The sequence below is a fragment of the Urocitellus parryii genome, chromosome 4 (genome assembly GCF_045843805.1).
Source record: "Urocitellus parryii isolate mUroPar1 chromosome 4, mUroPar1.hap1, whole genome shotgun sequence".
Lineage (NCBI taxonomy): Eukaryota > Metazoa > Chordata > Mammalia > Rodentia > Sciuridae > Urocitellus > Urocitellus parryii.
In genome coordinates, this window is record NC_135534.1 from 2315070 (window position 1) to 2341648 (window position 26579).

A 26579-nucleotide genomic window follows, 5' to 3' on the forward strand; every position below is an offset into this window, starting at 1 on the left:
CTTACAGGGAACAAAACTTAGTATCTCACCTCGCAGAGAAAGGAGAGGGCTGAGCATCCCTCTTACAGAAGGACGGAGCCAGGCTTAGCCACCCCCCTGACAGAAAGAGAAGCCAAAGCCCAGGGCCGCGTCACCAGCCTACACCCAAGTGCAGTTTTCTGCTGCTGAGCATGTGCAGGACGGGGGTCTGCCTAGAGTCCCCCCGTGGGACACAGGGGATGTGACGCGTGTCTTTCTGGCCTGCAGCAAGCAAGGAAGCCCTACGATGTGCGGGATGTCATCGAGCAGTACTCTCAAGGCCACCTCAACCTCATGGTGCGCATCAAAGAGCTGCAGAGAAGGTGGGCACAGGGGGGTGGCGGGGACACGGGACCTGGGGGTTGCCACCATGTGAGTCTCGCCCCAGCCAGCCCTGCCCTCGCCTCACAGTGAACAAGGCCTGTTCCCTTGGCTGGTCCCAGGGAGGGAAGAGACTTGCGTTCTCCCCAAGACACCTGCTCCCCCGGGGTCTCCTCCATGCAGGGTCTCTCCCTCCCTGGGTCTGACCACCCGCGGGTCGGCCTACCACTGGGACTGGAGCTGGGGACCTGACAGCTGCGAGTCGGCACATTCTGGGTTTCTGGCTTGGATCCTGATCCCATGGGAGCAGCCTAGTCCTTGGGGACCAGCACAGGTTTAGACCAGTGGGCTAACCTGGGAACCTCACTCCCCGGGTTACAGGGCCCAGTTGGGAGAATGGATCGCCCCCAGTCGCCAATGGGGCCAGGGTTCAGGGCCCCTATCATTGACCCACTCGCCCCACCAGGGTGGGAGTCTACGAGATGACCAGTTGCTGCCCTCCTCTCTGAGCCTCCTGCCAGGCTCTCAGGCACCTAAGTCTCTGGGGGCTCAGAAGCCGCCTGGCAGGCCTATGGGCGGTGTCTTTGAGTGTCCAGTGTGGGCGGGTGGCATGTCGTTTTGCTGGGCACATCAGCCCATCCGCCACACCCTCACTGGGCATCCACGTGGTACCTGGGCCAAGTGTGAGCTGGTCTCCGTCTCCTTCCCTCCCAGGCTGGACCAGTCCATCGGAAAGCCCTCCCTGTTCATCCCTGTCTCAGGTGGGTTCGTGCATCAAGCCCCTGGATGTGGCAGCCCCTCCAGACGCTCCCTCAGCCCTGTGCCCACCTCTGCCTCTCCTCAGGCCAGAACAGGCTCAAGGCACGGAGTGGGAGAGACAGGAAGGCACCCTGTGCCAAGTGGCCCTGGGCACACTTCACCCAGGAACTTTCTGGTCATGTGACAACCCACCTGGGTCCTTCAGATGACGAGCTCTGGGCACTGACAGCAGGATCTGGTGTGGACACATGCTCCGAGGGCCACTCTTCAGAGGGGGTCCTGGAAGGACGGGGTGACTTCGTGGGGCTGTCACACCAGGGGGACAGGGCAAGGCCTGTTCCTCAGGGTGGCCCGAGCCCAGTTCAAATAGGACCTCACACATGAGCTGGGGTGCCACTGAGCCGGCAGGCATCCCCGGCCCCATGGGGTCTGGAGTCACAGGTCTGCGTGGCAGACGGCACACACCCGCCCGGCAGCCCCCGTGCAAGGCCTCATGGAGATCGTGGAACTGGGGGGCAGGATGGAGCTCAGGCCATGGCGGCACTGCCCTCCCTCCACACCAGCCTGTGCCCTCCACCGAGGGCTCTAAGTGACGTTCTCCTGGGCTCAGGCCTCTGGCCCTCTGCTACCCACCCCTGCTCCCTGAGGCAGTGGGGAGGGACCTGCCCTACCTGGTGATACGCCTCCCTGACTCCCATGCTTCACCCCGTAGAAAAGAGCAAGGACCGCGGCAGCAACACCCTCGGCGCCCGCCTGAACCGGGTGGAAGACAAGGTAGGCCGCCCGCTGGGCCCTTGGCCAGGCATCACTGCGACGTGTGCATTCAAGACTTGGGCTGGTCATGGCTGTGTCATCCCCTCCCTCCACGCTCCCTTGAAGCATCTTTCCTGGCAAGTGGCAGCCTGTGCCCACCAACCCCTCCTAGAGTTCATGAGAACCGCATCCTGGGTAGGTGGGCAGTGCGGGCCCACCGTGCGCTGCCCCTCAGGGAGGAGGATTCCTCAGGCTGCTGCTTCTGCCTCGTTCCAGGCCTGTGGCCCTGCCTCTGCCCTGAGCAGCAGCGGGAGAGAGCACAAGGTCGACCTGCTGGGCCGTCACCACAACCCTGCTCTCTCCTGCACCTCCGAAGTGGGCTTTGTGCTCCAAGAGCCTCCGCAGGGTGTCCTAAGTGGAGGGGTGGCGGGAGCTGCCTGGTCCCTGCTGTCCCCTGGCTCCAGCTGCCTGGAGCCTCCACTCTGGGCAGGGCACGGGAGAACCCAGCTGAGGCAGGTTTATAGGTGGGGGCATCTTTGGCTTATCCTGGACCCGGCGGTACGAAGGTGGGGTCAGCTCAGGAGGGAATGATGGGCTCTCCTGGCCCCCACCTAGGCCACCTTCAGTTCCCACGGTAGGGTCCTAACTGGGAATAGGGTGTTCGAGTGGAGTACAGGGCCTGGGTGTGCTCCCGGGTGCCAGGTCCCACATGGGGCAGGTCATGGGGACACTTGGGCCTACCAGACTGGGTCTGTCACCTAGCCTCTCTGCAGGGCGGCCCGGGAGCCACAGGAGGTTCTGAGCTGCAGGAGGGCCTTTCTCAGGCCACGGCCCCCCTGCGGCTCCACTTTGAAGTCTCTGTGGTTTGAGGCGGGCTGTTATCTTGCCAGAGAGCTCGTCTGTCTACATGGATTTTATCTGAAAGTAACTGAGAAGCTAAAAATAGAGGAATTTTGGTTGGGCAGGGAGCACGGTTGCTCCGTTGCCTTGGCAACAACAGGCTCTAGCCTACTCCCAATCCAGGCTACAGTTGAGCAGGTGGGGCAGGGTGCAGCCCACGCAGGACGCTCTCCATCCTGCCCTGCCCACTCCTGGGCCCTGGGGCCTGCAGTCTGTCCCCTCCCCACCTGGTACAAGCTGCCCCTGGCCCAGGGAGGCCTTGGGACCCCAAGAGGTAAATGGGATCACAGAGGGAGAGGGAGGCCCAGGCTTCAGTACCCACTGGGACCCTTGCTCCTGGCCTGGCCTGCTGGGCTGTACATCCCCAACACCTGAGCCCTGCTGGAGGGCCCGGTCACCGTGAAGCAGCTCAGGCCTGACTGGGGTGGTCCTGTGGCCTTTTCCAGGTAGCTGGCCCAGCAGGAGATGGCCCCATCTGGCAGGACGGGAACCAAAGTCCACAAGTGGAGGTCTCACTAGGGTCAGGCTCAGAGGCTAGGAGCCATCTGTGAGCCGGGCCTGGCCTTGGCTCTCCCTCTGCACAGGAGCTCTGCACAGAACTGAGCCAAGCGCATCAGAGGGAGCCATGACGGAGCCAGGGGAAGGCTACCGGCCTGGGCATCCTGCTCGGGGCACCCGGACTAAGGGCCTGGTGTCCTCTGGGAGTGACCATGGGTGGCAGACAGCATCTCCTGGGAAGTCCCCCTCCCCAGGCCTGAGCCTGCTGGGGTCTGAGCATGAAGATGAAGCCCCAGGTGGACCAAGGGCCGGGGGTGGGCTAAGGTGAGGGCGTGCTGCCTCGGTGCAGAGCTGGAGTCCCTGATCCCTGGGGGCCAGTTGAGGCGCCAAGCTGGGGTGGGTCTCAGAGCCCCCCGGCCTCAGCAGGCGGCTCTGGGCCAGGGCTGCTGGGAGATCCCGCTGCAGGCCCCACAGGCACCGCTCTGCATGGGCCCTGTCCCAGGGCTCATCAGGTCTGAGGGGCATCCCCTGCCTGGGGCTTCCCAGGTAGCAAGCAGCACCCCTGTTGTACCCAGAACCCGGCCCTTCCCAGGGCCTGACTGGGACCCAGCTGTCTGTCACAGGGCTGGCAGAGGTGCACCGACCAGAGCAGAGGCAGCAACCAGCCCATGTTGGCTCAGCTGATGGCAGCCTGCCCAGCCCATCCCCTGCCAGTGACCACTGTCCCCCTGGTACCCGCTGTCCCCCGTGGGGACAGACCCTGGGAAAGGGCTTTGCTGGGCCCAGAGGGCACAGTGGCATGGCCTGGGCCCCACATTATCGCAGTTATCAATGCAGTCATCAGGACCATAAACAACTCAAGCGCAATCCTGCTGACCTCGGATGTAGGGGACAGGAAATCCCTCAGAGCCCGGTGGGTCCACAGCAGAGCCGGTGCCAGCCAGCCTGTCCAACCCCAGCAGGAGCCCCTGGACCTTCCCCCCCAAGGCCTTCCCCCCATCCCCACCCCACCCAGCTGGCTGTGGGGCCAGGGGTCAAGGCTCAGCTCCTCAGCTCTGAAGTGGGCCTGAGAGGACTGGTCCCCACTCTCAGGAGGACAGGGAGGCCAGCTTCAGGCCATCTCAAGGGCCAGGAGCCCCTCCTCCCTTACTGCTGGTCGGGGACCTGCCCCAGGGAGAAGGCCCCCCAGACTCGCTTCTTGCCCAAGTCCTGGGCCCTGCTGGAAGCCCTGCTTGGTCCTACCCAGAGCCCCACTCATCCTCCAGGACACCCCCTCCCTGATCCCTGTCCTCCTCTACCGCTGTCCTGACTCTCCAGGCTCTCCTCACAGTCCCCCCCCAGCACAGAAACCTCCCCACACCAGGTCTGCTCCCGCTAGCCTCCCTTCCTGGGAGCAAGAGGCTTGAGCCGGCGTGGGAACAAATTCCTCCGCCCCGGCCCCGCCCTCCCCCACAGTCTTCTGTACTTTGGAGGGCTCCTGTTTGCCCAGATAAGTCCTCTTGAGTAGGTTAATTTAGTTAGGTAAAAAACAGGTCCCCGAGGAGGCCACAGACAGGGGTCAGGGACAGGTGAGATCAAGAGAGAGAAAACAGGGCTTTGGTGAATGCAGGGGTCTCTCTGAACCAAGGCCGAGGGCCAGGGTGGGGCGAGGAGCAGGCGGCGCCGTCCATGGGGGTGGTGGTCAGGGGAAGGGCCTGGTGGGCGGCATGAGGGCTGCTGATCAAGGGTCCTCCAGGCTGGGCCCCCCACCACCGGCCCTCTGCTGAGCTGTGCCCCCACGAGGTGGTCTCTGTCCTAGAAGCTGCCACCAAGCCCCTCCTCCAGAGCCTACAGGCCGGGTCTGAGGCATCGTGGTCCTGGGGTTCCCCATGTCCCCCAGAGCCATCTCCACGCTGCTCTCCAGCCCCCCGCCCTGCCCGGCCAGGCCTTGGCCTCCCCAGACCCCCTCTGTAGGATCTCTCACTGCCGAGACACACCGGCTGGGGTTTGGTTGCGAAGCCCTGGGAACCTCTCTGGGGGGCTGATTCCAGGCGTGGCCCTGCCGGGGGCCCTCCCCAGCCCTGGCTTTGTGTGATGTGAGCTCACGGCCGCTCTGCGGCCGCTCTGCGTTTTCCCTGCGCTGGAACACTTTGCCCAAGGTTGTAAGGTGGAACTCCCCCCAAGGCCACCTAGGCCACCCCAAGCGCTGGGTGAGGCCCTTCCTGAGGACTGAGCTGATGGCTAAGGATCGGGGACTTCAGATTTGCTACTTTTTTCTGGTCCCCGGGAATCTGTGCGCTTTGACTTGGTTTTCAGAGGTGCTGGCATTTCCTGTCCCACCGACTCCAGCCTCGGGTTCCCGTCTCCTTTTATTCTCCCAGTGTCACGAATGTGTGCCTCTGCTCTTGCCCCCAGTCATCCAGCCTGCTAGGTATTTGCCCATTTAATTGGTATTTTCACCAAATCGTTGGCTTCGTGAATCCTATCACTTTTCAGTAATCCCGTTCCTTGTCTGACTTTTTCCAGATTTCTGAGATATATAAGGCAACAGCATCAGGGCTATTTATAGCATCGAAGGCCATAAAGTTTTCCACTGAACATCACTCCAACCGCATCTCCGAGTTTTGATAAATGGCATTTAGTCTTAATTTCCACCCACTTGTGTGTTTTCCTCATCTCCGACCCCTCCTCTGGTTCTTCAGACGAGAGGTTTTCTCCGTGGAGTTTGTATAAAGCATCCTCAGCAAACCACTCTGTGCCAGGGACAATGACAGTCCCTTGCCAGGTTTTAACACACGAGTTATGGCAAAATATGGGGTCGGTTTTTGAAACACGCCCCCCGTGCTTGCAGGGAACGTGTCTGCTGGAGTCACCGCGCGGTGGTGTTCACAGCCACTGGCTCGCACTTCTCTGCCCTCACTGGGGATCTGTGGGCCTTGATCTATCGTCACCGCACAGACGGGGTAGCTTTCCAAGAAACTTCTACACTGTCCTCCAAAGCCTTTCTCGGATTTTGCTTTCCCACCAGTCACCGGTAAAGGTCCCGTTCTCTCCGGCCTCCAACGCGCTGCGCGGTATGGCCGGCCTTTCCTGCCGGAGCCCTTTGAGTGTGGATGTAATGGCATCTCATTGTGGGTCTGATTTGCATTTCCCTAATGACTAATGATGTTGAGCAACTTTTCATGTGCTTATTAGCCATTCATGGGCGTCTTTAGTGAAATGTTTATCCAACTCTCCTTCCCATTTGCTAATTAAGTAGTCTGTTGTATTATCGAGTTGCAAGTGTTTTTTTCTATGTTCTGGATACAAATCCTTTATCAGACGTCTGACTTGCAAACTGTCCCTCCTACTCCGCGGCTGTCTTTTCATTTTCTGAATGGTGTCTTTTAAATCACACAACTTTTTCATTTTAATGAAGTCCAATTTGTCTTTTCTTGTATGGCTCATGCTTTCAATGTTCCAAGACCTCTTTGCCTAATCCAAGCACAGGAACACTTTTTCTCCTATGTTTTCTTCTAGAAATTGTGTTGAATTAGCTTTTACATTTAGGTCTGAGTTTATTTGGAGATAATTGGGGGGCGTGGTATGAGGCAAAGTCTAAGTGATTTACTTTTAGTTTTTGTTTTATTTTTTTTTAACTTAAGGACACATTCAGCTGCTTAGCACCATGCATCCAAAATATATATATACATACATATAGACGTTTTTTCCTCCATCGGATTTTCATGAAAAATTAATTGCCCCAAAATGTCTGGGTTTACTTGTCGATTTGCCATTCTGTTCTGTTGGTCTATGTGCCTGTCCTCAAACCCACACTGTACTGTTTTGATTATTAGAGACTTACAGTAAGTTTTGAAATCAAGTCATATAGAGCTCCTAATTTTATTCTCTTTTCACAGTTTTTACCCATTCGGAAACCTATAAATTTTCATGTAAACTCTAGGATCAAGCTGATTTTTACCAATAAAATAAAAGAGCCTGCTGGGTTTTCAATAAGTGTTGCACTGAATTTTTAGATCCATTTGGAGAAAATTCACATCTTAACAAAAGTAAGACTGATAATCCATGAACATGGTATATTCCTATATTCTCCATGTGTTTGATGTACTTTAATTTCTTTCAGTGATGTTTTATTAGTTTTTGAAGTATAAATTTTGCATTTCTTTTACTAAATTGAGTCCTAGAATTTTGTTGGTCATGCTACTATCCATAGAATTGTTTTCTTAACTTCACTTTTGAATTGTTTGTTGCTAAGATAGATGCGTACAGCTGATTTTATATTCCTCTTGTATACTTGCTGTTATTAGTCTTGGTCGTTTTGTTGTTGATCCCTTCCAGTCATGTGTGGAATGGACGTGGCCATCTGGTGATGAAAGTGTGCTGTCATCTCCATGAGGTATGACATTAGCCATAGGTTTTCCACAGATGCTTTTCACTGGTTGAGGGTATACCCCAGCTCATTAAGAAGGCTTATTATAATTTTTCTATGGCAGAACAAGGGATTAAACCCAAGGCCTTGCTTGTGCTATATGAGCACTCTACCACTGAACTACATCCTCATTCTTTTTTTTTAATATCTATTTTTTAGTTGTACTTGGACACAATACCTTGATATTATTTATTTGTCTTTATGTGGCGCTGAGGATGGAACCCAGGGCCTCCCACGTGCTAGGCGAGGGCTCTACCACTGAGCCCCAGCCCCAGCCCCCCCATTCACTTTCAAGTGTTTTATTTTGCTACAGGGTTTCACTAGTTGCAAGGCTGGCCTTGAACTAGCAGTCCTCCTGGCTGGCCCCCCAAGTCACGGGAATAACAGGGGTGCGCCACCTCATCTAGCTCATAAATGAATGTAGAATTTTCCTCAAGTGCCCTTTCTGCATCTAGTGAAATGCGCACATGGTTTCGACCCTTATCTATGACATGGCGTAACACCGTGGCGGACTTTGGGGTTCAAAACCAACTTCACATTGCTCATTCCCAGCGTATGGTATTCTAACATATTGTAAGATTCAGTTGGCTGATAGTTGTTAAGAATGTTTATATCTAGATGCAGAAAGGATACTGGTCTGGAGTTTTATTTTCTTGGTTCTTAAAAAATAAAATTTTCTGACTTTGGGATCCGATTTTTAAAAGCTCTCCTTTTTAATTCTGTAACGATGTATTCCAGCTGTGTCCCTTGCAAACATATATGTGTGTGTGCGTGTGTGTATCTGACTGAGCTTTAATGATCATTCCATGCAGTCACGTTTAATTTTGTTTCTATTGTATTTGGTGAATCCCTAGCAGGACACTTTGTGTTTTCCGTTTCTACTAAGTTTTTAGTGTCTATGTTTTCCCTCTTTCTGGCCTTTTATTGGCTCATTTACTGTTTGTCCTCCCACTTCTCCCTCAGTCCTTACGTCTGGGATCCCTTTCTTTGCTGTTTGATGTATTCATTAGAATTTCCTTCAGTGAAAATCACAATTTCCCCGATTTTATTTGTTTAAAAATGACCATTTGACTGTCTTTCTTAAAAAAACATTTCCACCAGTTATAAAATCTAGGCCCAATGTCACAGGATTATTTAGAACATCAAAAACGTTATTGAGCCGGGCACAGTGGTGCTTACCTGTGATCCCAGAATCTCGGGAGGCCGAGGCAGGAGGATCATGAGTTCACAGCCAGCCCCAGCAAGGTGAGGCCCTCAGCAACTCAGTGAGACCCTGTCTCTAAATAAAATACAAAATAGGGCTGGGGATGTGGCTCAGGGGTCGAGTGCCCCTGAGTTCAATTCCCAGTACCTGCCTCCCCCACATCAGGAAATTTTATTGAATTGTCCTTTGGCTTCCTTTGTTACTGTTGAAAAAGAAAAAAAAAAAGATGAAGGCACATTTTCATTAATTGGAAGGAAATGTACCTGTGTTCCCCCGGCCACCCTTGGGGTTTTCTCTTTGACCCCAGCACTGCTCAGTTCCCACCAGGGATTGAGGGTGGGAGTGGCGCAGGAGTAGCTGTTCATCCGCGCTCATGAGGCGCCTCCACCCATGGGGTGATCCCTCACGTCAGCTCTGAGTTGTTCCCGGTCAAGGTCTCCAGATTTCACGTCAGCCTCTTTACCTCCTTCTGGAACTTTCATTAGACGTGGGATAGACCATCCCACTCCTTGCCTCTGGACCTCTTGTTCTTCGTTGATCACTTTGGACGCCTGTGCTGGGTTCTGGAGAGTCGTTCTGACTCCTCTTGCAGTGCTGGGGATGGGGCCGGGGGCTTCCCACATGCCAGGCAAGTGCCCCGTCTGTCCCCAGCCCTTCTGGAAATGTGCAAGATGACCCATCTTCCAGTCAGCTGTGTCTAATCTACCATTAAACTGGTCCAGTGACTTCTAAATGTCCCTTCTTTATATTCCTAAGGGTCCTGTTGCGTTCTCGCTCACACCCGGGAGGTCATTTGATCGCATCTTCCTCTTCACTTGTGAATTCAAATTGCTTTAAGTTACTCAAAGTGTTTTAAATGTGAATATTCTAGATTTCGTTTTCTCTGGATTCCAGAATCTACAGTCTTTACACATCTCTGTTTGTCTTTTTCCTTCTGATTCTTATTCCTAGTGTTTTGTTTTCTTGGCTTTTCTAAAAATGTGAACTCCTAGAGTTTAAAATTGATCTGTGGGAATTTCTGAGGCCTGGCGTGCAGTCGGGGGTCTCAGAGAGGACTCACATCTGCCGCTTCCGTCACCACACACCTGGGTGCCCTTCCAGCTCCAAGCTTGGCGGATCACGAAGGTCATGGGGGGCTGAGCTTCCCCACAGAGCGAGGACCAGCCCGTGCCTGTGACTTCCCAGGGCCACCCAGTTCCCTTGCTCAGAGCGATGGGTCGGATTTCCTTCCATCTTCTCGGAGATCTGCACCATGAGGCTTCCCACCTGAGGCGTGAAACCCAGCCGTCCGTCCCCGGGAGACCCCGAAGCCCAGCTCAGCTTCTCAGTGACTCAGGCCCCTCTGAGCTCTGTGGCTGCACGTCCACTGAGTTCTCAGCCGTCAGCCTCCCCTAATTCCTGGTCAGCTCATGGATGCTGCCGGCCAGGATGGAGTTGTTAGTTTTACTCTAATTAATTAATTTTTTAAAAAAATCGGGTGAAGTTAAAATTGCAATAATACATTTTTTTTAAATCCAATAGATCCAAAATATCATCATTTCAAAATGGAAAGCCATTGGCATAGTTAGACTTTCTCGTCTTCACACTGGGCCTCCCAAGCCAGTGTAACCGTGCACTCAACAGCCCATCTCGATTCAGATGCCGAGTCTTCATGAGAACTGCTTGGTCTGTATTTAGATTTCATGGAGTTTACAGTTGGACAGGGAGATTCTCATGCCTGTCATTCCAAACATACTTTTAAAGTCTTCCAATAACTCAATCAAGGATCCGTATTTAAGTTTAGTAAAATTGAATCATTGGAGTTCAGTTCTCCAGTCTCAACAGCCACATTTTGTGGCCCCGCCAGGCCCGGAGCTAGGGAGGAGTGTCCCAGGAAGAGCATGCAGATGGAGCGCGGGGCAGGACCGTGGGACCCAGCACCCTCCTTCCCCAGGGGAACACGTCCTTGCAGACCTGCCTGGGTTCCCCGACCTCCCCCTCCGCCAGCCTGGGATTCTGTGGGTGACTTCTCTGTCCCCTCTGCCTCTGCCTTCCCCTTGGAAGGTGACACCCAGAGGCTCCACTTCCAGACGGACCTGCCCAGCCAGCCAGGGCCACCATTGAGCACCTCCCCACCCCCAGGGCTGGTTGCATCAGAAAGCAGAAGAGCCCCCCGCCCGGGGTCCCCCGCTCCCCACTTTCCTCTCCCCCACCCCTTCTCTCCCCGCCAGCCGCTGGGCTGCTCTGAGTGACACAGCCGTCAATGGCGGGGGCGTGGGCTCCGCCTGATCAAAGGGCTCCCTTAGAAGCGTATTAGTCTGCTATTCTGGGAACTGGTTATTTTAAGGTTAGTGTATTTTCTCTTTCCTCAGGAGCCGTCTTAGTGGATGGCGGAGTCCCGAGGTGCCGGCCCTTCAGTCAAACCACACAAGCCCTGTTTTGTCTAGGGTTTCAAAGATAAACCTATAATGAAAGCGTCGTTTGACGCTGAGCACTGCCACCCCATTCCTGGGCGGGTGTGGGTGTGTCCACAGGGGAGTCCCTCTGCTGCCCTCGAAGGGAGCCTGAAGCCAGAGCCCTTCTGTGGCTGCCTGGGACTGGGCAGCCAGGCCCTGCACCCTCCCAGCCCCCGCCACCCCACCGCCAGGCCACCCTCAGGGCCCCTGGGGGGTCTAGGAGATGCCCCACTTCAGCCAACCAGCCGAGGTGGACGGTGCTATCCCTGCCCGTGGCCAGGGAACGCTCAGAGAAGTCCTGCTGAAGGGGACAAGGGCCCCGGTGGGTGGCCACGCGGGACTAGACCTTTGTGTATCTGCCCGGGGGATCAGGAGTCACAGGAGGGCCCAGGTTCTGGAGAGGAGCCTCTAGATAATTGAAAATCTCTGTGCCCCTCAGTCCCATGTCCAGGAAAACACTGGGGTCACTGGTCACATGCAAGTGATGCAGGACCTGGTCCCCAGCTCATTGTGGCCACGAGAAGCTGGAGGCCTCTTGCTTGTGGGTAAGGGAAGCGTTGACTCACCAGGCACCCCCCGCCATGGGATGTCCGGGGCCTTGATACACAGCACCAGCAAGGGGACACGGGGCACCGTCCCGCAGGGAGGCCCCTCCGTGACACTGAGCAAGAAGCAAAGCTGTGGTCTCCATGAAGCGACATGGCCTACAGCTGAGCTGGGGACAGGAGAGCCAGTGGCCTCCCCGACCCCAGCCACGCACAGCTCTGAAGCCCCGGGACCCTGGTCTTGCCTGAGACAGGGGTGTGGCCGATAGTGGGTGGCCTGTCTCCAGGTGTCCCCTGGCCAGCAGAGAGGTGCCTAAGGAGCTCGGCCCCTGCCTTGGGCCCCTGGGCCTCTGAGCTCTCAGCGGCTCCCTCCCCAGAACTGTCCCTGTCCTGACACCCTGTGAGGCTCTCCCTGCTCAGGCCGCCTCCCGAACCTAAAGTGCAGCCCAACCCTTAACTCCCCAGCCCGGAAGTGACCCTCATGCCCCACCCCTAGGGGTTGGGGACATGTAGCCCTGGCCAGCCAGGCGTTTCCCAGCTACCCTATGGGATCAGGAAACAAGGATGTCACTCTGTCCACCTGGTGCTCACATTTGGGCACGGGCTCCAGAGACCTGCTCACCGGATGCTAGGTGATCCTCCCCACCCACCTCAGCCGCCCCTTCCCAGCCCTGTCCCTGCTGGCCTCAGCCTTCCCCTCCATCCAGGCAGGGAGGATGGTCCAGCCGGACACTGTGAGCCTAGAGGGAGGAGGAGAGGACTGTCCTGCCTCTGGGGGTCAGAGTCCGGACACGCGCCAGCAGCCTGTCCTTGGGCCTGTGTGTTCTGATGTCCCGAGCAGAGCTCTTGCCGAAGGCGCGGGGTTCCTACATACATGGGGCCCCTGGCCCAGCCAGGTCTCGAGCCCCAGGGCTGAGCCAGCCTGGTGGCAGGGCCCGGCCGTTCCCACCGCCCGCCATCTTGGGGCCACTAGTTCTTGACGTGAGTTACAGTGAGGCTGGACGGCCCTCATGCGGAGCTGGGCCAAGTCAGACCCCCACACACATCTTACGATGTGGGCGCTTAAGAGGATCTGGGTTGCAGGTGGCAGGGTCAGAGCAGCATGTGGCAACGGGTCTTGGGAACCCCTTGCCCCTCCTCCACCTGCCCTCGCCGCCTGCTCCTACAGGAGCAGCTCAGGGTCCACAGCTGTGTCCAGGCCCACCATTGTGTTGGGCCAGTGCTGTCGGTGAGCCTGACCTGGCCCCGCCCACGGCCTGCAAACCCCAGCCCTGCCACAGGGCCTGGTGGAGGTCCTGCCCCTGACCTCAGCTCCTCTGCTGTGCTGAAATGACCCTTGAGCTGTGCAGAGGTGGCCATCCCGACCGTCCCCGGGAGGCCCCGGGCAGGAGGGCTATCGGCCGGCAGGAGGAACCAAGGCCATTGTCTCCCTCTGGCCCTGCTGGCCTGTCTGCAATGCCCTCTGCTTGCTGGCACCTGGTGTCAGTACCACTCTGGCTCCACACAGGGGACAGACGTGGGGGGCAGCCCTGCCCCGTGGTGCCCTGCCTGGGCCACTCCTGTGGGAGAAGGACCAGGATCCCTCCTGTGGCCACCATCTCAGGAGGCCTCTGAGCCTATGGAAGTCGCCCCTGTCTTCATGGCTCCCCTTGGGCTTGCCCAGGTGTGCCCTGTCCACACTGGGTGCTGGGTGTGCACACACAATCATGCACTCCTGGACTCCTTAGGCCCCTGCCTGCTTCACAGAGGCCAACCCGGGCCTTCCCTCATGCCTTTGGAGCCTGTGCTAAGGCCCAAGCCCTGCCCCCATGCCAGCCAAGAGACCCAGGTGGATCCTGTGGGCTCCGCACAGCAGTGCCCAATGGAGGGCATGACACGGACACTACAATACCCAGCCCTGTTGGAGGATCAGTGCCTGGATCTCTAGCCAGGCCAGAGGACCCTCACATGCAAAGGCCCTGTGGCCTGGACAGTATGTGCATTTCTGAGCCTGGAGGCCTGGGTAGCTGACAGGGAACTGAGAGAGTGAGGATGGGCAGCCAACAGGCAGGAGGGGCCACACTGGGCCCCGACCCTGCCCTGGGCATGCCTCCCAGGTCTGAGCCTCAGTTTCTCCAGCTGCATGGTGGCCTCAGACCTTTCAAGTCTCGGTGGCTCCTCTGCCTCTCCTCTTTCTGGGGGTGATTCTCTTCCAAGGCGCGGGGGACACACCCCCAGCCAGGCTCTCCTCAGTGACTCTATTTATAGGCCTCAGATATTGGCCAGAGAGGAAATTTACATTTTTGAAAAATGTAGCTGGAGCCCTTGCGGACTCCTGTGGGTGGGACTCGCGAGCCGCGGGCGGGGGCCGCAGACAGAGGCTGTGTGTCTGGGCGGGCAGCCGCGAGCCAGGCCCAGAGCGCTGCCCGCTCCTCTGTGATCAGCAGCATCTGCTGGGAGGCCCTGGGCAGGCCGTCCTTCGGCAGGGCCCCGGGTGAGGGCGGCGTGAGCGCCGTCCGTCCATGCGGCCAGCCTGCCTGACTGCCTGGGCCAACCTCAGGGGACATGCATCTTGGTCAAAATGGCCCCTTTTTAAAATTGCCACCCTGTTGGTCAAGGCACAGCCTGCCTCCCCCCCCCCATTCCAGTTCTGCATATTAAACAGCGGTTTGGTCACCACCAAAAATAGATGTCCCAATCCAGAGCCATCCTTCCCGCCTAGGGAGAGACCAGCCTGGACGGGGCGGCCAGTCCTGGCCCTGGCCCTGACCGTGCCGGCTCCAGAAACCACGCCAAGAAGGCAGGGAGGAGGCGGCAGGGAGCACGTGCGGCCGACTCTGCCGAGCCCTGGGGGGAACAGGGCCCAGTGACGTCTGGGTGGGGCCTGCCCGGGTCTGGGTTCTGGGCCCCGAGGATGGGGCGGCAGGTGGCAGCCAGCAGGTCCCCGCCATGAAGCCACATCCAGCAGGCGCTCCTCCACCCCACGGCCTGGGCCTCCACAGGTGTGGGCCTCCTCGGCCTGGACCGGGCAGCCACAAAATGGCGGCGCTGCTCCTGGGGCTGAGAGCCGAGAGCGGGAGCCGGGGCGGCTGTTTACGTTGCCGGGCTCTGTGCTCCAGAGGCGGATGGAAACTTTTGTGGATTGAACACAGGGCTGAGGCGCGGGGCTGTTTGGGTTGGCAGCCTGCTCCCTCCCCACCCGTCCCTCAGCCGCCGCCTCCCGCCCGCGCCAGGCCCATCCATTCATGCCTCCCTCAGGGGCCCCTCCTCCACCCCTGCCTGCCTGTGGCCTTCCACCCCCTCCTGTGCTTGGTGGCCTTGAGGGGCAGCTGTGCTGCCCCAGAGTAGGGGTGGCCCACCCCCACCCCAGGTTTGAAAAAGGCCACAGCATGAGGTAGAGGCTGCTCCTCTGGAGCCTCTTCAAGCTCAGGTCCTCTGACCTGCAGATCTTCTTCTGTGACAGAGCAGCCTGCGTTGGGTCTGGTGAGGAGGGTCGAGGGCATGGCCATGCCCACACCCAGAAAATGCCTGATCCACAGGCCCCAGCACAGTGGCCATGCTCGCAGGGAGGCAGAAGGCACCAGCATGGACCAGGGGCAGGGCCTCTTCCTCCCTCTGAGTCCCGGCCTTTAAAGAGATGGGGGGGGGGGTCCGTGCGCCAGAAGGGCTCCTGGGGGCTGGGGGCCGTCCCACAGAATCCAGCATTCTGCTCAGAGGGCACCATGGGCAGAGAGGCGCTGAGTGCCGGCCTGTCCCAGCCACAGCAGGAGACCAGCGCCCAGAGGTGGGGTGGACAGGGAGGTGGGCTGCGCACCAGAGGGCTGGGGTGCTGGGCTTCGGGGACAAGAAGAGCTGTGGCCCCGCTCACGTTCCCAGCAGGGTGGTTCTGGTATGTGGCGGATCAGCCTCTGGGGAATGTGACGTCGGGAACCCAGGGGCCAGTGCGCACTGCCACATCCCTCCCTGCCCCCGCCTGCGGCCACCCCACCAGGGACACAGGTTGGTCAGTGTGCACAGCGCCCCCTCTGTTCCCCACCGGCCGGGAGCCATAGGTCAGGTCTCACATATAAAGAGCTGTCTGTGTGGGCAGCGAGGTGGCCGGCTGCCTGCCGCCCGCGCAGGACGCTGTATCTAGCAGTGTGGACGCCCCTCCAGACCACAGGCACCCACCCAGCGGGTGGGGCTTCTGAGGAGAGTGTGCAGGCCTGGCCCAGGTCACCTGGCCCTCTCGGTCCTGCACACCTGGGTGGTGAGGGCCCCAGGCCTGGGGGCGCCCGGGAGGCCCACCCAGGAGTGCCCAGCCAGCAGGGCCTGGAATATCCCCCTGGCTCGGAGCACAGCATCCGGTAGCCACAGTGGAGACGCACTGTCCAGTCACAGGAAGGGGCCTCCTCTAAACCCAAGGGTCCTCCAAACAAGGCCTCTGGCCTGGGCAGGGAGCTGGAGCCTGGAGCAGAGGCTCAGGAGGATGGGAAGGAGCCCCTGGCCACCGCCATCAGTCGGTGAGGTGGCCGTCTCGTGCTACTGGCACAACTCCCTGCCCAGGGCTGCCCCCGTGGGCACAAGAGGCTGGTCCTGCCCTGGAGCCCGGGCCAGCAGCAGGAGGGTGCCCACAGTGACCTGTAATTACATATTCCCGGCGAGAAGGAAAAAGTGGGAGCAGCAGGGCTTCCCCACTCAGCAGGTCAGGAGCCGGGGCCAGCAGGACGGAGCCAGAGGAAGCGACCTGGGAGGGGGCCTCGCCCAGGGCCACCTCCATCTGAGGCTGCCAGAGTGGGCACAGCTGAGCCCAAGAGCAGGGTCCAGGCCGGCCAGCAGGGAGTCAGGAAGGCGTGGCTCTGCAAGAGGAGAGGGGGGGTGAGCCCCGGGAGCCACCAGGGACCTGTGGCACCTTGGACCTGCTGGGGAAAGCCTCGGTGTGCGGGTCCCCGGGCACACTGAGGGGTTGAGCAGGACCCTGCACCTCTGAAGGGACACCCATGTGGCTGGCCGCACTCAAGGGCCACCAGGGAGCAGAGATGGGGACAACAGGAGAGCCCCGGCAAGAGGGGCGGGGGGACCAGGCCTCTGTGATCCAGAGAGGGGAGCCAGTAGCTGGAGGTGACGTGGAGTCGGTGACTCGGGCCGGTGTCCCCAGCCTCAGCTCCACCGGGAGTCCCAAGATGGCAGGGCCTGTGGATCGAGGCTGGGGTGTCACGCGTCTGACTCCACCAGTGCAGCTCGCCGGGAGCTTCGGGGTGAGGAGGGTGGAGGCACGGGAGGATGGGCGGTGACAGCTACAGGCCCCCGTCCCCTGGCCGGGCAGCAGGAGGGAAACCGAGTCTGCCCCAGCCCGTCTCCGGGGCCCGCTCAGTTCTGCTGCTACCCCCACTCCTGGCCCCGAGCCCCCTCTCCTCCCGGCAGGAGCAGAGTCAGGGGCAGGCACAGAGGGCCTCAGCTGGGCAGGGTGGCCCAGCCCTACCCTCTACCAAAGCCCCGGGGAGGAGACAGGCTGCCCACGGGACCCAGGCTGGGACAGTTCCGACCCTTCCTGGCGCCAGGCGCCCCAAGACCAGCCACTCTCCCTGACCGACCCCCGTTTCCCGATGTGCTCCCTGCCTTTGGGTGCAGCGGGACCAGCTAGGCAGGCCTCTGGAGCCCAGTGGTCACAGAACAGGCCCTGCCACCCGTGCCTGCACCTGGGGGGCCACACGGCTTCCTGGAGAGGCCACCCAGGGTGTCAGGCCTCACGGAGCTGGCCTGTCTGTCACACTCAGGGTCCTTCTGGTACTGAGACCGAAGCTCCCCATCCCAACCAGCCTGGACCAGGAGGTCCTCAGTCGGGCACCCGGTAACCAGCGAGGGTGGGAAAAGCAGGCCCCGGGCAGGCGCGGGCTTCCTGACCCCACCACCCGGCCCACCCCCAGGCTCTCCAGCTCTGACGGGGGTCCCCAGAAGCCAGCCGGGCCCTGATTCTGCTGCTTTCCGTGTCCTATGCTGCAGGGACCCACCCAGCCACAGGACCCGCCTAGTCCTCCCCGCTGCTGGGCCTGGAAGTGCTTCCCCAGTCGGTGCAGAGCTCCCGCCCTCGGGCCCTGGCCCCCCTCCAGCGCCCTCCATGGGCGGGCACCTCCCGAGGGAGGGGGAGACGACCATCCCGACCATCCTGGGCGAGGCCCGTGGGAGCAGCCTGCTGCCGTCCCCGCTCCTGCCCAGTCTCGTGGGCTCCTTTGTGTTTTTGCACACCGCGAGCTCCTGTCATGCTTCTGACATGACGTTCTTCTCCGTGCCCCTCACCTTTGTACACCTAATGCTTGTTCTGCAACAACCTCACCCTGAGAGTGACATCCATAAGACCGTCGGCTTAGCCAGGGCGCGTCCCTTCTCAGCGTGCATTAAAACACAGGCACACTTGCTAAACACTGGCCGACAGCCCAGGGCACCCCTGAGGTCCTGCCACCGCTGGGAGGAGCCGCAGCAGGGGCCTGCCATGATGCTGCCCATGGTGGCCATGACCTGGGAAGTCTGAGTAGAGCTCAGGCCTGGCATCCTCAAGTCAACCAACTAGTCCTCTCAAGATGAGGCCAGGTGGGGACCCTGCACAAGGCATGGAGCGTCCGTCCCCTCTAGGACCCCCGGGGCCTTCCCAGCTCCTCTCTGCCTTCAGGCCAGGCCAGGCCTCCAGCTCCTGGCCAGGCCTCTGGACCAGCCCGGGGAGAGCCCTGGATTCCCTCTCACTCCCACAAACCCTGTCCTGAGGGAGGGACGTGCCCCCCGCAGGTCTGGGTTCCTCCCTGCTGGCTCTGGGGGTCCTGTGCGCCCGCCTGAGAGCTGGACCCCTGAGATAGTGGGGTGCCGGCGTGAAGGCCCAGGGACCCAGCTCCTCAGGAAGCGGAGCCCCGCCGTTCCTCCCTGCCGCCGTGGCCCCGGGCCTGTCCTTGCCCCCACACAGCCCCCACTGCCGTGCGACCTGCCCGCACCACCTGACAGATGTGACGGGTGACAAAACGATGGGCCAGGGAACGTGGGCCCCTCGGTGCCAATAAAGGCCGCCTTTATCCCGCCGTAAATGGCTTCTGTGTCCAGGGAGACTGCGCCTGTCCCGGGTCTAACCCCCCAAGGGCCAGAGCAGCGAAATTGGATCCGTGGGGAGAGATTTTACAGCGCAGGGGCTGGTGGCAAGTGGTGGCAGAATGTCCCCACGGGGCCACAATGGGGCATTGTTCACAGCCTCACCTGGGCTGTCTCCAGCATCTCAGGATTTATGAGGGCTCAGCCGGCAGCCGCTTCAGGCGGCGGCTTTAGGCTGACTTGGAGGGGCACCAGCGGGGGACCCTGTGAGGAAGAGGACCGCGCTGGAGGCCCCCAGGGGGCACCGGCCCCAGCCCAGCCCCCACCTCTCCAGCAGCAGCCAGCCAGGGACGGCCACGACGTGCCTGCACACCACCGCGGGTCACACCATGAAAGAGCCCTCTTTCTCCTGCAGGCCCCACGGAGCCCAGGAGGCTGGGACATCCTGCCTTCCAGACCCCCAGCCCTCCCCAGCACCTGCCCGCACAGGCCAAGACCCCGGCCCTGGCCGCCGGCCGCACCCACCACCACCCAGCTTCACTCTGGAGCAGAGTCCTTCCCTGGCCGGCAGCTGCCCCCTTGGGTGCTGGAGGTGCCTCGACTTCTCTGGGCGGGGGCCGCCCCTGCCTTCAGCCTTGTCCAGCTCCCTTCCAGCTCACCTCCGGTGCCCACGGGACCTTCTCCCTAGGCCTCTGCCTGTGCTGAGTCCTCTCCTAGGAGGCCTTCCTTCCATGGGCTGCAGGGACAGCAGCAGCCAGCGGTGTCCCATCCTGAGAAGCTAGCCGGGGCCCCAGGCAGAGGGGACACCTCTCCTGTGTCACCTGGTCAACCTGCACAGCCCAAGCGGCTCAGGGTCATGGGCCACCCACCGGGCGCCGTGGTGGGCAGAAGCAGCCCTGGTAGCCCAGGTGTGACCTTCCTGCCCCATGGGGTCCATGCGCACAGCCCTCCGTGCTACGACTGGACAAGGCCGGGCCTGGGGTTAGGGTTCCCTCTGGCCCAAGACCAGGCTCCTGTCCCAGTCCCCACCTGCAGCCCAGGCCAGCGGGCACAGTCTTTGCCAGCTGCCCCCTCCAGACCTGCCACCTAACAGTCTGGGCCCCGCCTGTGGCCACCCCAGCCCTCCTGCAGCCCTGCCCGGCTCAGCATCGGGAGGGAGGCGGAGGAGCTGAGCGTCCCCCCGCAGACCCAGCTCGCTGCACGGCCTGGGGTCCAGAATCACCCTCCCACGACCGTCTGAGCGTTCCCACAAACGCCTTCCTTGGGGTGCTCAGCCATCCGTGGGCCCCTCGCCAGGTCACCTTAAAAATAGCCACGGAGGTCTGCGGCAGCCGAGGCCTTTCTACTCATTCATGGGCAAAGGCGAGATGATGCGGAGTTCCCTGAATAGGAAAAGTGCCCACTCTATGTCCTCATTAACATAATTGCAAACAGAATGAATCTTTCTTGATTTCATGTAAACAACAGCTTGAAATAGTTTATGATCCTTGCAGGTATCAAATTAAGTTCTTACTTATGGTCTGGAAATTAATTACCCTGTGCGAGACAAATGTGGAAACCGTGTATTTTTGACAAGAAAATGAAGCAGCGATTGGGGGAAGTGTAACCTAATCGCTGCGGAGAAAATGGTTTATAAATTGGTGGCGTTGTTTGAACTCTCGCCTCTGTGGTGCGGGGCTCGGTGGATCTGTGGGTGTGTGGGGGCCTGATTTGGATCAGGGGAAGGGGCAGAGGGGCTGGGGACAGGGTAGGGAAGAGGAGAGCCATGAGAGAAGAGGGTTCCCACGTGCAGGAGCCTTGGAGGGGCGTTCGAGGAGGATCCAGGTGATTGGCTGCTGCAGGCTCTCCCTGGTCCACCCCTCGGCAACAAGGCCTCCCACAGTCTCCTCAAGAGCACAAGTTCCGTCAGAGTCAGGGACAAAGAGGAATCTCTCTGTCATTTGTAGAGTTCACAAAAGATGGCCAGGCAGAGGCCAGCCGACCTGGCAGGCTGCACGGAGGCCCCTGGAGATGGGCCTACGTCTACTGCCGACGTCCTGAGCTCCCAGGGCCCCATGCCTGCTTATCAACGGTGTCCACCTGGATGACCCCATTTTGAAGGAGAACTGAGGACCAGATAGGCCAGAACAGCTGCCCATGGGGGGCCGAGGCCATCCCAAAGTCCTACATGATGCTGCCTGTCCGCCCACCCACCTTCAACTCCTCCATGGCCAGCTGGCGAGCTCTCTGTGGCCACCTAACTACTCCCTGCCCCTGGGGAAGCCCGTCCACCCACCGTGTCCCTCAGGGAGACCTTCCCAGGGGACACACCTCTGTGCAGGAGCCCGGGAGCACCCCGCCGTGTGGCGGAGCAGGAGCTGCAGAGGGTGGGGCTTCAGAGGCGCCCCCAGAACCCGGGGACACAGCCTGGGCCGGCGCTCTCGGCAGCCCCTCTCCTGGCCCCCTTCCCGCCGCCCGCCCCATCCTGCCCGCCCCAGCCTGCCCCCTGAAGGCCCGGGGCTGCCACCTGCCCAGACTTGCCCAGAGCTCTAGGGGCCCTTCTCTCCCGATCCTCTCAGCCAGCTCCCTGCCCCTCTCCTGGCCTCTCTCCTCCTGCTGGGGCCCACCAGCTCCCACCTGCTGCCCCGTGACCCTGGGGTCAGCTCCTATGTGCCTGGGGTACTCAGGGCACCCACTCTGGCCACTGTCCCACCACCTGGTTGGCCCCACTCAGCTCAGGCCAAGCCCTTGTTAATGGGACCACAGTCCAGGGCAGAGCAGGGTCTCGGAAACCTGAAGGTCAAAAGGAAGGACGCTGGACCCACAGCAGGAGCCAGTGTGCCCTGGGCAGGGAAGAACCTGGTGCTCCTTCGGCATCCTAAACAGTGGTGCTGGAGGCTGCTGATGTCCACGGTGTGGCCAGTGGCCAGTGAGAAGATCCCGGGGCAATGGAGATCCCAGGGACAAGAATAATGGACACGCACCCATGCCGGAGCCACCTCCCGCCCTGCACACACCTGAGGGGTCTCAGCGGGCGAGGGCCTCCCCCTTCGTCACGGCACAGAGGGAAACCCAGGCACGGCCATCCTCACGTGATGGCCTTCCACCTGTGCACCCACGTTGGCTGCCATCGAGGCTCCTCCTTGCCTCTCCCCAGAGAGTTGTGTGGCCCTGCTGGGTGTGGCCTCCCCCTGGTCAGGTGAGGTCAGTTGGCCCTGGGGACAAGTCCCAGTTGCGTGACAGTGGCCAGGACCTCAGTGTCCTCAGACACAGGATGGGACCACAGTGGCGTAGATCACGTGTTTCCGGCACTCCTGGATGTGGGACACAAGGCACATGGCTTCCTGCTGCTCCAAGAGGTGCAGAAGCATCGATGACAGGGACTGGCCCGTACCAAGGGGACCGGTCAAGGGACCACCCCTCCTTATGACCATGGTTTTCCTCCCGAAATGTCCGGCTACTCTCCCCCTTTGACACTGCCCTGCGAGCTCTGGAGCCATCCTGCCCGGCTGAAGTCCACCAGCTCTGGTCGGGTTGGACTGAGGAAAGGCCCCGAGGAGGGCGTGCGCCCGCCCGCATCACGCCCCACACAGGAAAGCACCTCGGCTCCAGCTGTGCTCCCTCAGCACCGTCCACACGACCGGCCGTCTCGGGTCCTGCTTGGGGTGGGCAGGCCCGTGGCAACCTGCAGCTGGCCTGATGTCTGTCAGGATCTCGGCTCCACCACGGATGATCTGGGACCGCAGATGGGCACAACCTCTGGCCTCAGAGGGTCAACTGAGCAGGACTTGGAGACTGAGAGCAGCAAGCGATGGCTTTTGTCTCTGAACAAGACAGGTAAGCTCACAGGCCCAGCCCCAGCCCATGGGGAGCCAGGGCTGCCCCACGAGGTTCCTCCCTGCCCGTCCCAGGCTGCACTGGACGGCGAGTGGGGAGGACTGCAGCCAGCGTGGACAGGGGCCATTCTTAGTACATAAAGACTCCAGAGGCAACCGGGCCGGAGGACTGGGGGCAAACTAGAAAACAGTTCACGACAAATCTGAAAAGCTTTGGTGTCCCTCCCCGTCTAGAGCACAGTGGTGGACCACGGCCCGCGGCCTGCTGCGGCTGCTGCCTGCTTGTGTGATAAAGTTTTATTAGAGCAGAGCCACACCCGCTCGGGAACACAGGGTCTCCAGCTGTGCCCACGGCTGTGCAGTTGAGGTCCGCCTTCCCCACTCGCTCCAGCTCCACTTTGCAAGGACCCAGCAGTGCCACACATTCACCAGGAACCGTACTCCAGATCTGGGAGTCTGACCGTTCCCTGGGCAGTCCTGCACGGCTCTCTGTGAGCACTGGTGGGTGAGGGCGGCCCCTGCCCTCCCACTGTCCGGGATGGCCGTGGGGAGCAACCTGCTTCCCTGGGGTGTGTTCAGGGCATTTAACTGACGTTTCCAGAGTACCGTGGGTTTATCGGGACTGCCCCTGAGGCTGGACAGGGACCGTGTGACCCATGAGGCCTGCAGAGCTGCCTCCCGTCCTCCACAGAGGCCCATGCCCACGAGCTGAGGGCGCATCGAAGAGCCGCTCTCGGACGTGGACGTGCAGCGTGCTGTGCTGGTGAGGCCAAGGCCAGCTCCCTGTCCCCAGGGCACTGGGAGAACCGCACCCAGGGCCGTGAAGACAGGCCTCTACCCCTGAGGAACAAGTCAGAGCAGCCACAGAGTCACGCGCAGACGCAGCTGCCACGGCCCGTCCACAGAAAGCATCAGAGACAGACCAGAGCCGTGGTGGCTGGGCGCATCAGGACGGTCACGCAGCTCTGAGGCGTCCTTCAGTGACCTGGGGAGATGCCAGGGTGCCAGGTCACGGAGGCAGGCCGTGTCGGGCCAGCGGGCGCACCGGAGGTCACCTTGCGGAAGGTGTGCCAGACTGCTGGTCTCCTGGGGCGGGCCAGGAGGTGTCTCTCAGACAGGCTTTTCCTATCCCCAACCTCTTCCTTTGTGATCTGACTCTATAACTGGACTAAACAATGAAGGTGTGGTGAGGGGAAAGGAGGGAGGGTGGGGGGGCTTGGAGGGGCCCCTGCACAGGACTCCGCCGGCTCCACCTCCCCTGGAACTGACCTCTGTCCCCGGGGCTGCCCAGGCCACGTCAGGCCTCTGTGCAGGGCGAGGCCTGCTGTCTGTGAGGACAGCCACCTGGGAAGGGGACGACTCCCAGGCCTACCTGTCCCTCACTGGCTGGGCCAAGTGGCCAGACATTTGGGCTCTGCCCCCTGGACAGCTGGGCTGTGTCTGTGTACTCAGAGCCATCAGAGTAGCAGGGCTTTCTGGGGACTGTGACCCCCACCCAGCTGGGGTGGGCCCTCCCTGACCTCACCCTCTGATTCCCATCTCCCCAGCCCCCTGCTCTGGCAGCCTCCTGTCCCTCAGAGGAAATGCCGGGCTCCGGGTCTCTGCCATGAGCACACTGGCCGGGGTCACAAGTGGGGGTTCTCCCCGTCCACAGCAGGCCCACCGCTGACCCACCAGGCCCCAGCAGTCCGTGCCCAGCCTGGGTACTGGCCTGTGCCTCTCAGAGGCCGAGTCCACCCTGGAGATGGGCGGGAGGGACAGGGCCTCCGCAGCACTGCAGGGCCAGGCAGGGCCCCCAGACCCTGCAAGCCCCAGCGCCCGCCCGCCCGCCCGCCCTGCCGTCACAGCATGGAGCCCCCGCTCCTCCCAAAGGCACCGAGCTTCCCTGTCACAGAATGAAGTAAATGGGACAATTAGGGGGCAGTTTTTAAATTGCCGCTTTGACCCATTTGGAAGTCTGCTAATTATTCTCTTGAGGAAAGAAATGCAGGTTCATTATTATAATGAGCTTTGGGCAAAATATCCCCCGCGTTGGGCAAGCTACAGCGACTCCTTAGAAAGTGGCCCCGCGCTGAAAGGCCCCCACCCCACTCAGGGCTAATTGGCCTGGGGTCTTCCGCCCGCGCCGTCTGTGTGCTGTTTAATTCACTAGTGAAAAGCCCCCACTTTGATGTCCAGGACCAGATAAGGACGGGAGGGGCCGGCCAGCCAGCCAGCGGGTCCCTGCTGTCCGGGCTGGGCCTCGCAGGGCCTCCTCGGCCGCCCCACTCCGGGCGCCAGGCCAAGGCGATGTCATGAAGTCACTGTACAAACAGTCCTGCCTGGAAAAGTATGCTTTTGTCTCACTAACAAATCTCTCCTCGGAACACTCCCGCGGGCCGGCTCCCCTCGCCCCGCGCCCGTCGGCCCACCCGCGCCCCGCGCAGGGCTGCCCCGGGACCCACGTGCACAGCACACAGCCAGGGGCCCCGGGTGGCAGTGGGCACGGCGAGGCCAGGAGCGCCCTCGGCCCTCCCCAGCCCTGGCCAGCCCCCACTCTGGCCCTGGCCCTCCTCCTCCCCTTCCTCCCACTGGAGCCCCCCTCCCCCTCTCCCCTCTGCCTCCACCTCCTGCGGCTCCCCGCCCCGCACCCCCCATCTCCTGGCCCTGGAACCCACACGTGGCCCCTCCGGCTAAGAAGTGCCCCACCTGGGGACAGACAGGCCACAGGGACCCCTTCTCCCTGTGCCGCCCACTCCTCCCCCGCGACCTTGCTGGCTTTTCTCTGCTATCCTCAGGTCTAGAGCAGAGAAGGCCGCTCAGAGTGGCCCTGCCCAGGGCCTGTCCAGGGGGCAGGTCTTGCTGCGTGGAGAAGGGGCCAGGCATGGTCATGAGCCATCTCACTCAGAACGGTGGGGCCAGGACAGACGGACAGCATGTCACCCACGGTCAGCAGCCCGGGTCCACGTACAGAGTAGAGAGCCAGGTGAACTCCAGGAAGCTGGGCAGGGTGCCCTGGGCGTGCACCCCTCCTGCCCTCCCCTCACCCGCTCTTTGTCCCCTGCCCTGATCTCAGGGGCCTCCCTTCACTCTGTCCACCTGGCAACCACTCATGCTGTCTGCCCAAACAGAGAGGCCTTAACCTCCCCTGCTGTCACCTGGCCCCGGGACACCTGGCCCCAGACCTAGTCCCCATCTCGAGGCCCCACCTTGCCCCATCCTACCTGCCCTCTGGCAGCCCCGAGCAGTGGCAGGAGCAGGGTTTGGGCAGAGAGGGGCAAGGGTGGCACCCCCTGCAGCCCCCGGGAGCCTCGATGTCCACATCTGTAACAAGGAGCCAGGAACACTCCTTCTGGGCATGTGGCCCGCGTAACCCGCAGCCCTCCCTGGCGCCCAACACAGGGCAAGGGGAAGCCCATGCCCCCCCATGGGTACCACTGTGGGCACCACTAGCGCCTTGTCCTCCTGCCCACTGCCCATGGCTACATCGAGACCTGAGGCCATCTCCCTGGGGCTGACCTGCCCACCATCCCTTCCACAGCCCCATCCAAGCCGCCCACGTCTCAGGCAGCGCGTGGTGCTGGAGGTGTACCCGACAGGACCAGGTTGCGGGCCTTTCAGAGAAGCCCCTGGTCAAAGGTACACCACATAATTACACAGCAGGGTCATAACCAGGAACAGAGCAGGCCACTGTGCCGGAGAGGAGCAGGGTGGTCAGGGGAGACCTCCGAGGGAGGGGTATCTGAGAATAGCCAGCAGAGTGCTATTAATAGGCCTCAGCAGGGCCGAACTGAGAAGAGAGGAAAGAGAGGATCGTCCCCCTCCACAGGCACACATGATTTTTCTTAATGGAGAGAGACAGAAATACATGGATCTTAAATCTATTTGAATTTCCAGAAAATTCTAATCATACAA

At 60.5% G+C, this 26579-nt stretch overlaps 1 protein-coding gene across 3 annotated transcripts in view; it reads left to right on the forward strand.

Annotated features, from left to right (window-relative positions):
• Kcnq1 (potassium voltage-gated channel subfamily Q member 1) overlaps nucleotides 1-26579 on the forward strand; it is a 284802-nt gene that overhangs the window by 225883 nt on the left and 32340 nt on the right. For all 3 annotated transcript variants that reach the window (XM_026411297.2, XM_077797616.1, XM_077797617.1), the window contains 3 exons: nucleotides 247-341; nucleotides 1054-1100; nucleotides 1811-1872. In XM_026411297.2, coding sequence (XP_026267082.1) covers nucleotides 247-341; nucleotides 1054-1100; nucleotides 1811-1872 — 204 coding nt within the window. The remainder of the gene's footprint in view (nucleotides 1-246; nucleotides 342-1053; nucleotides 1101-1810; nucleotides 1873-26579) is intronic.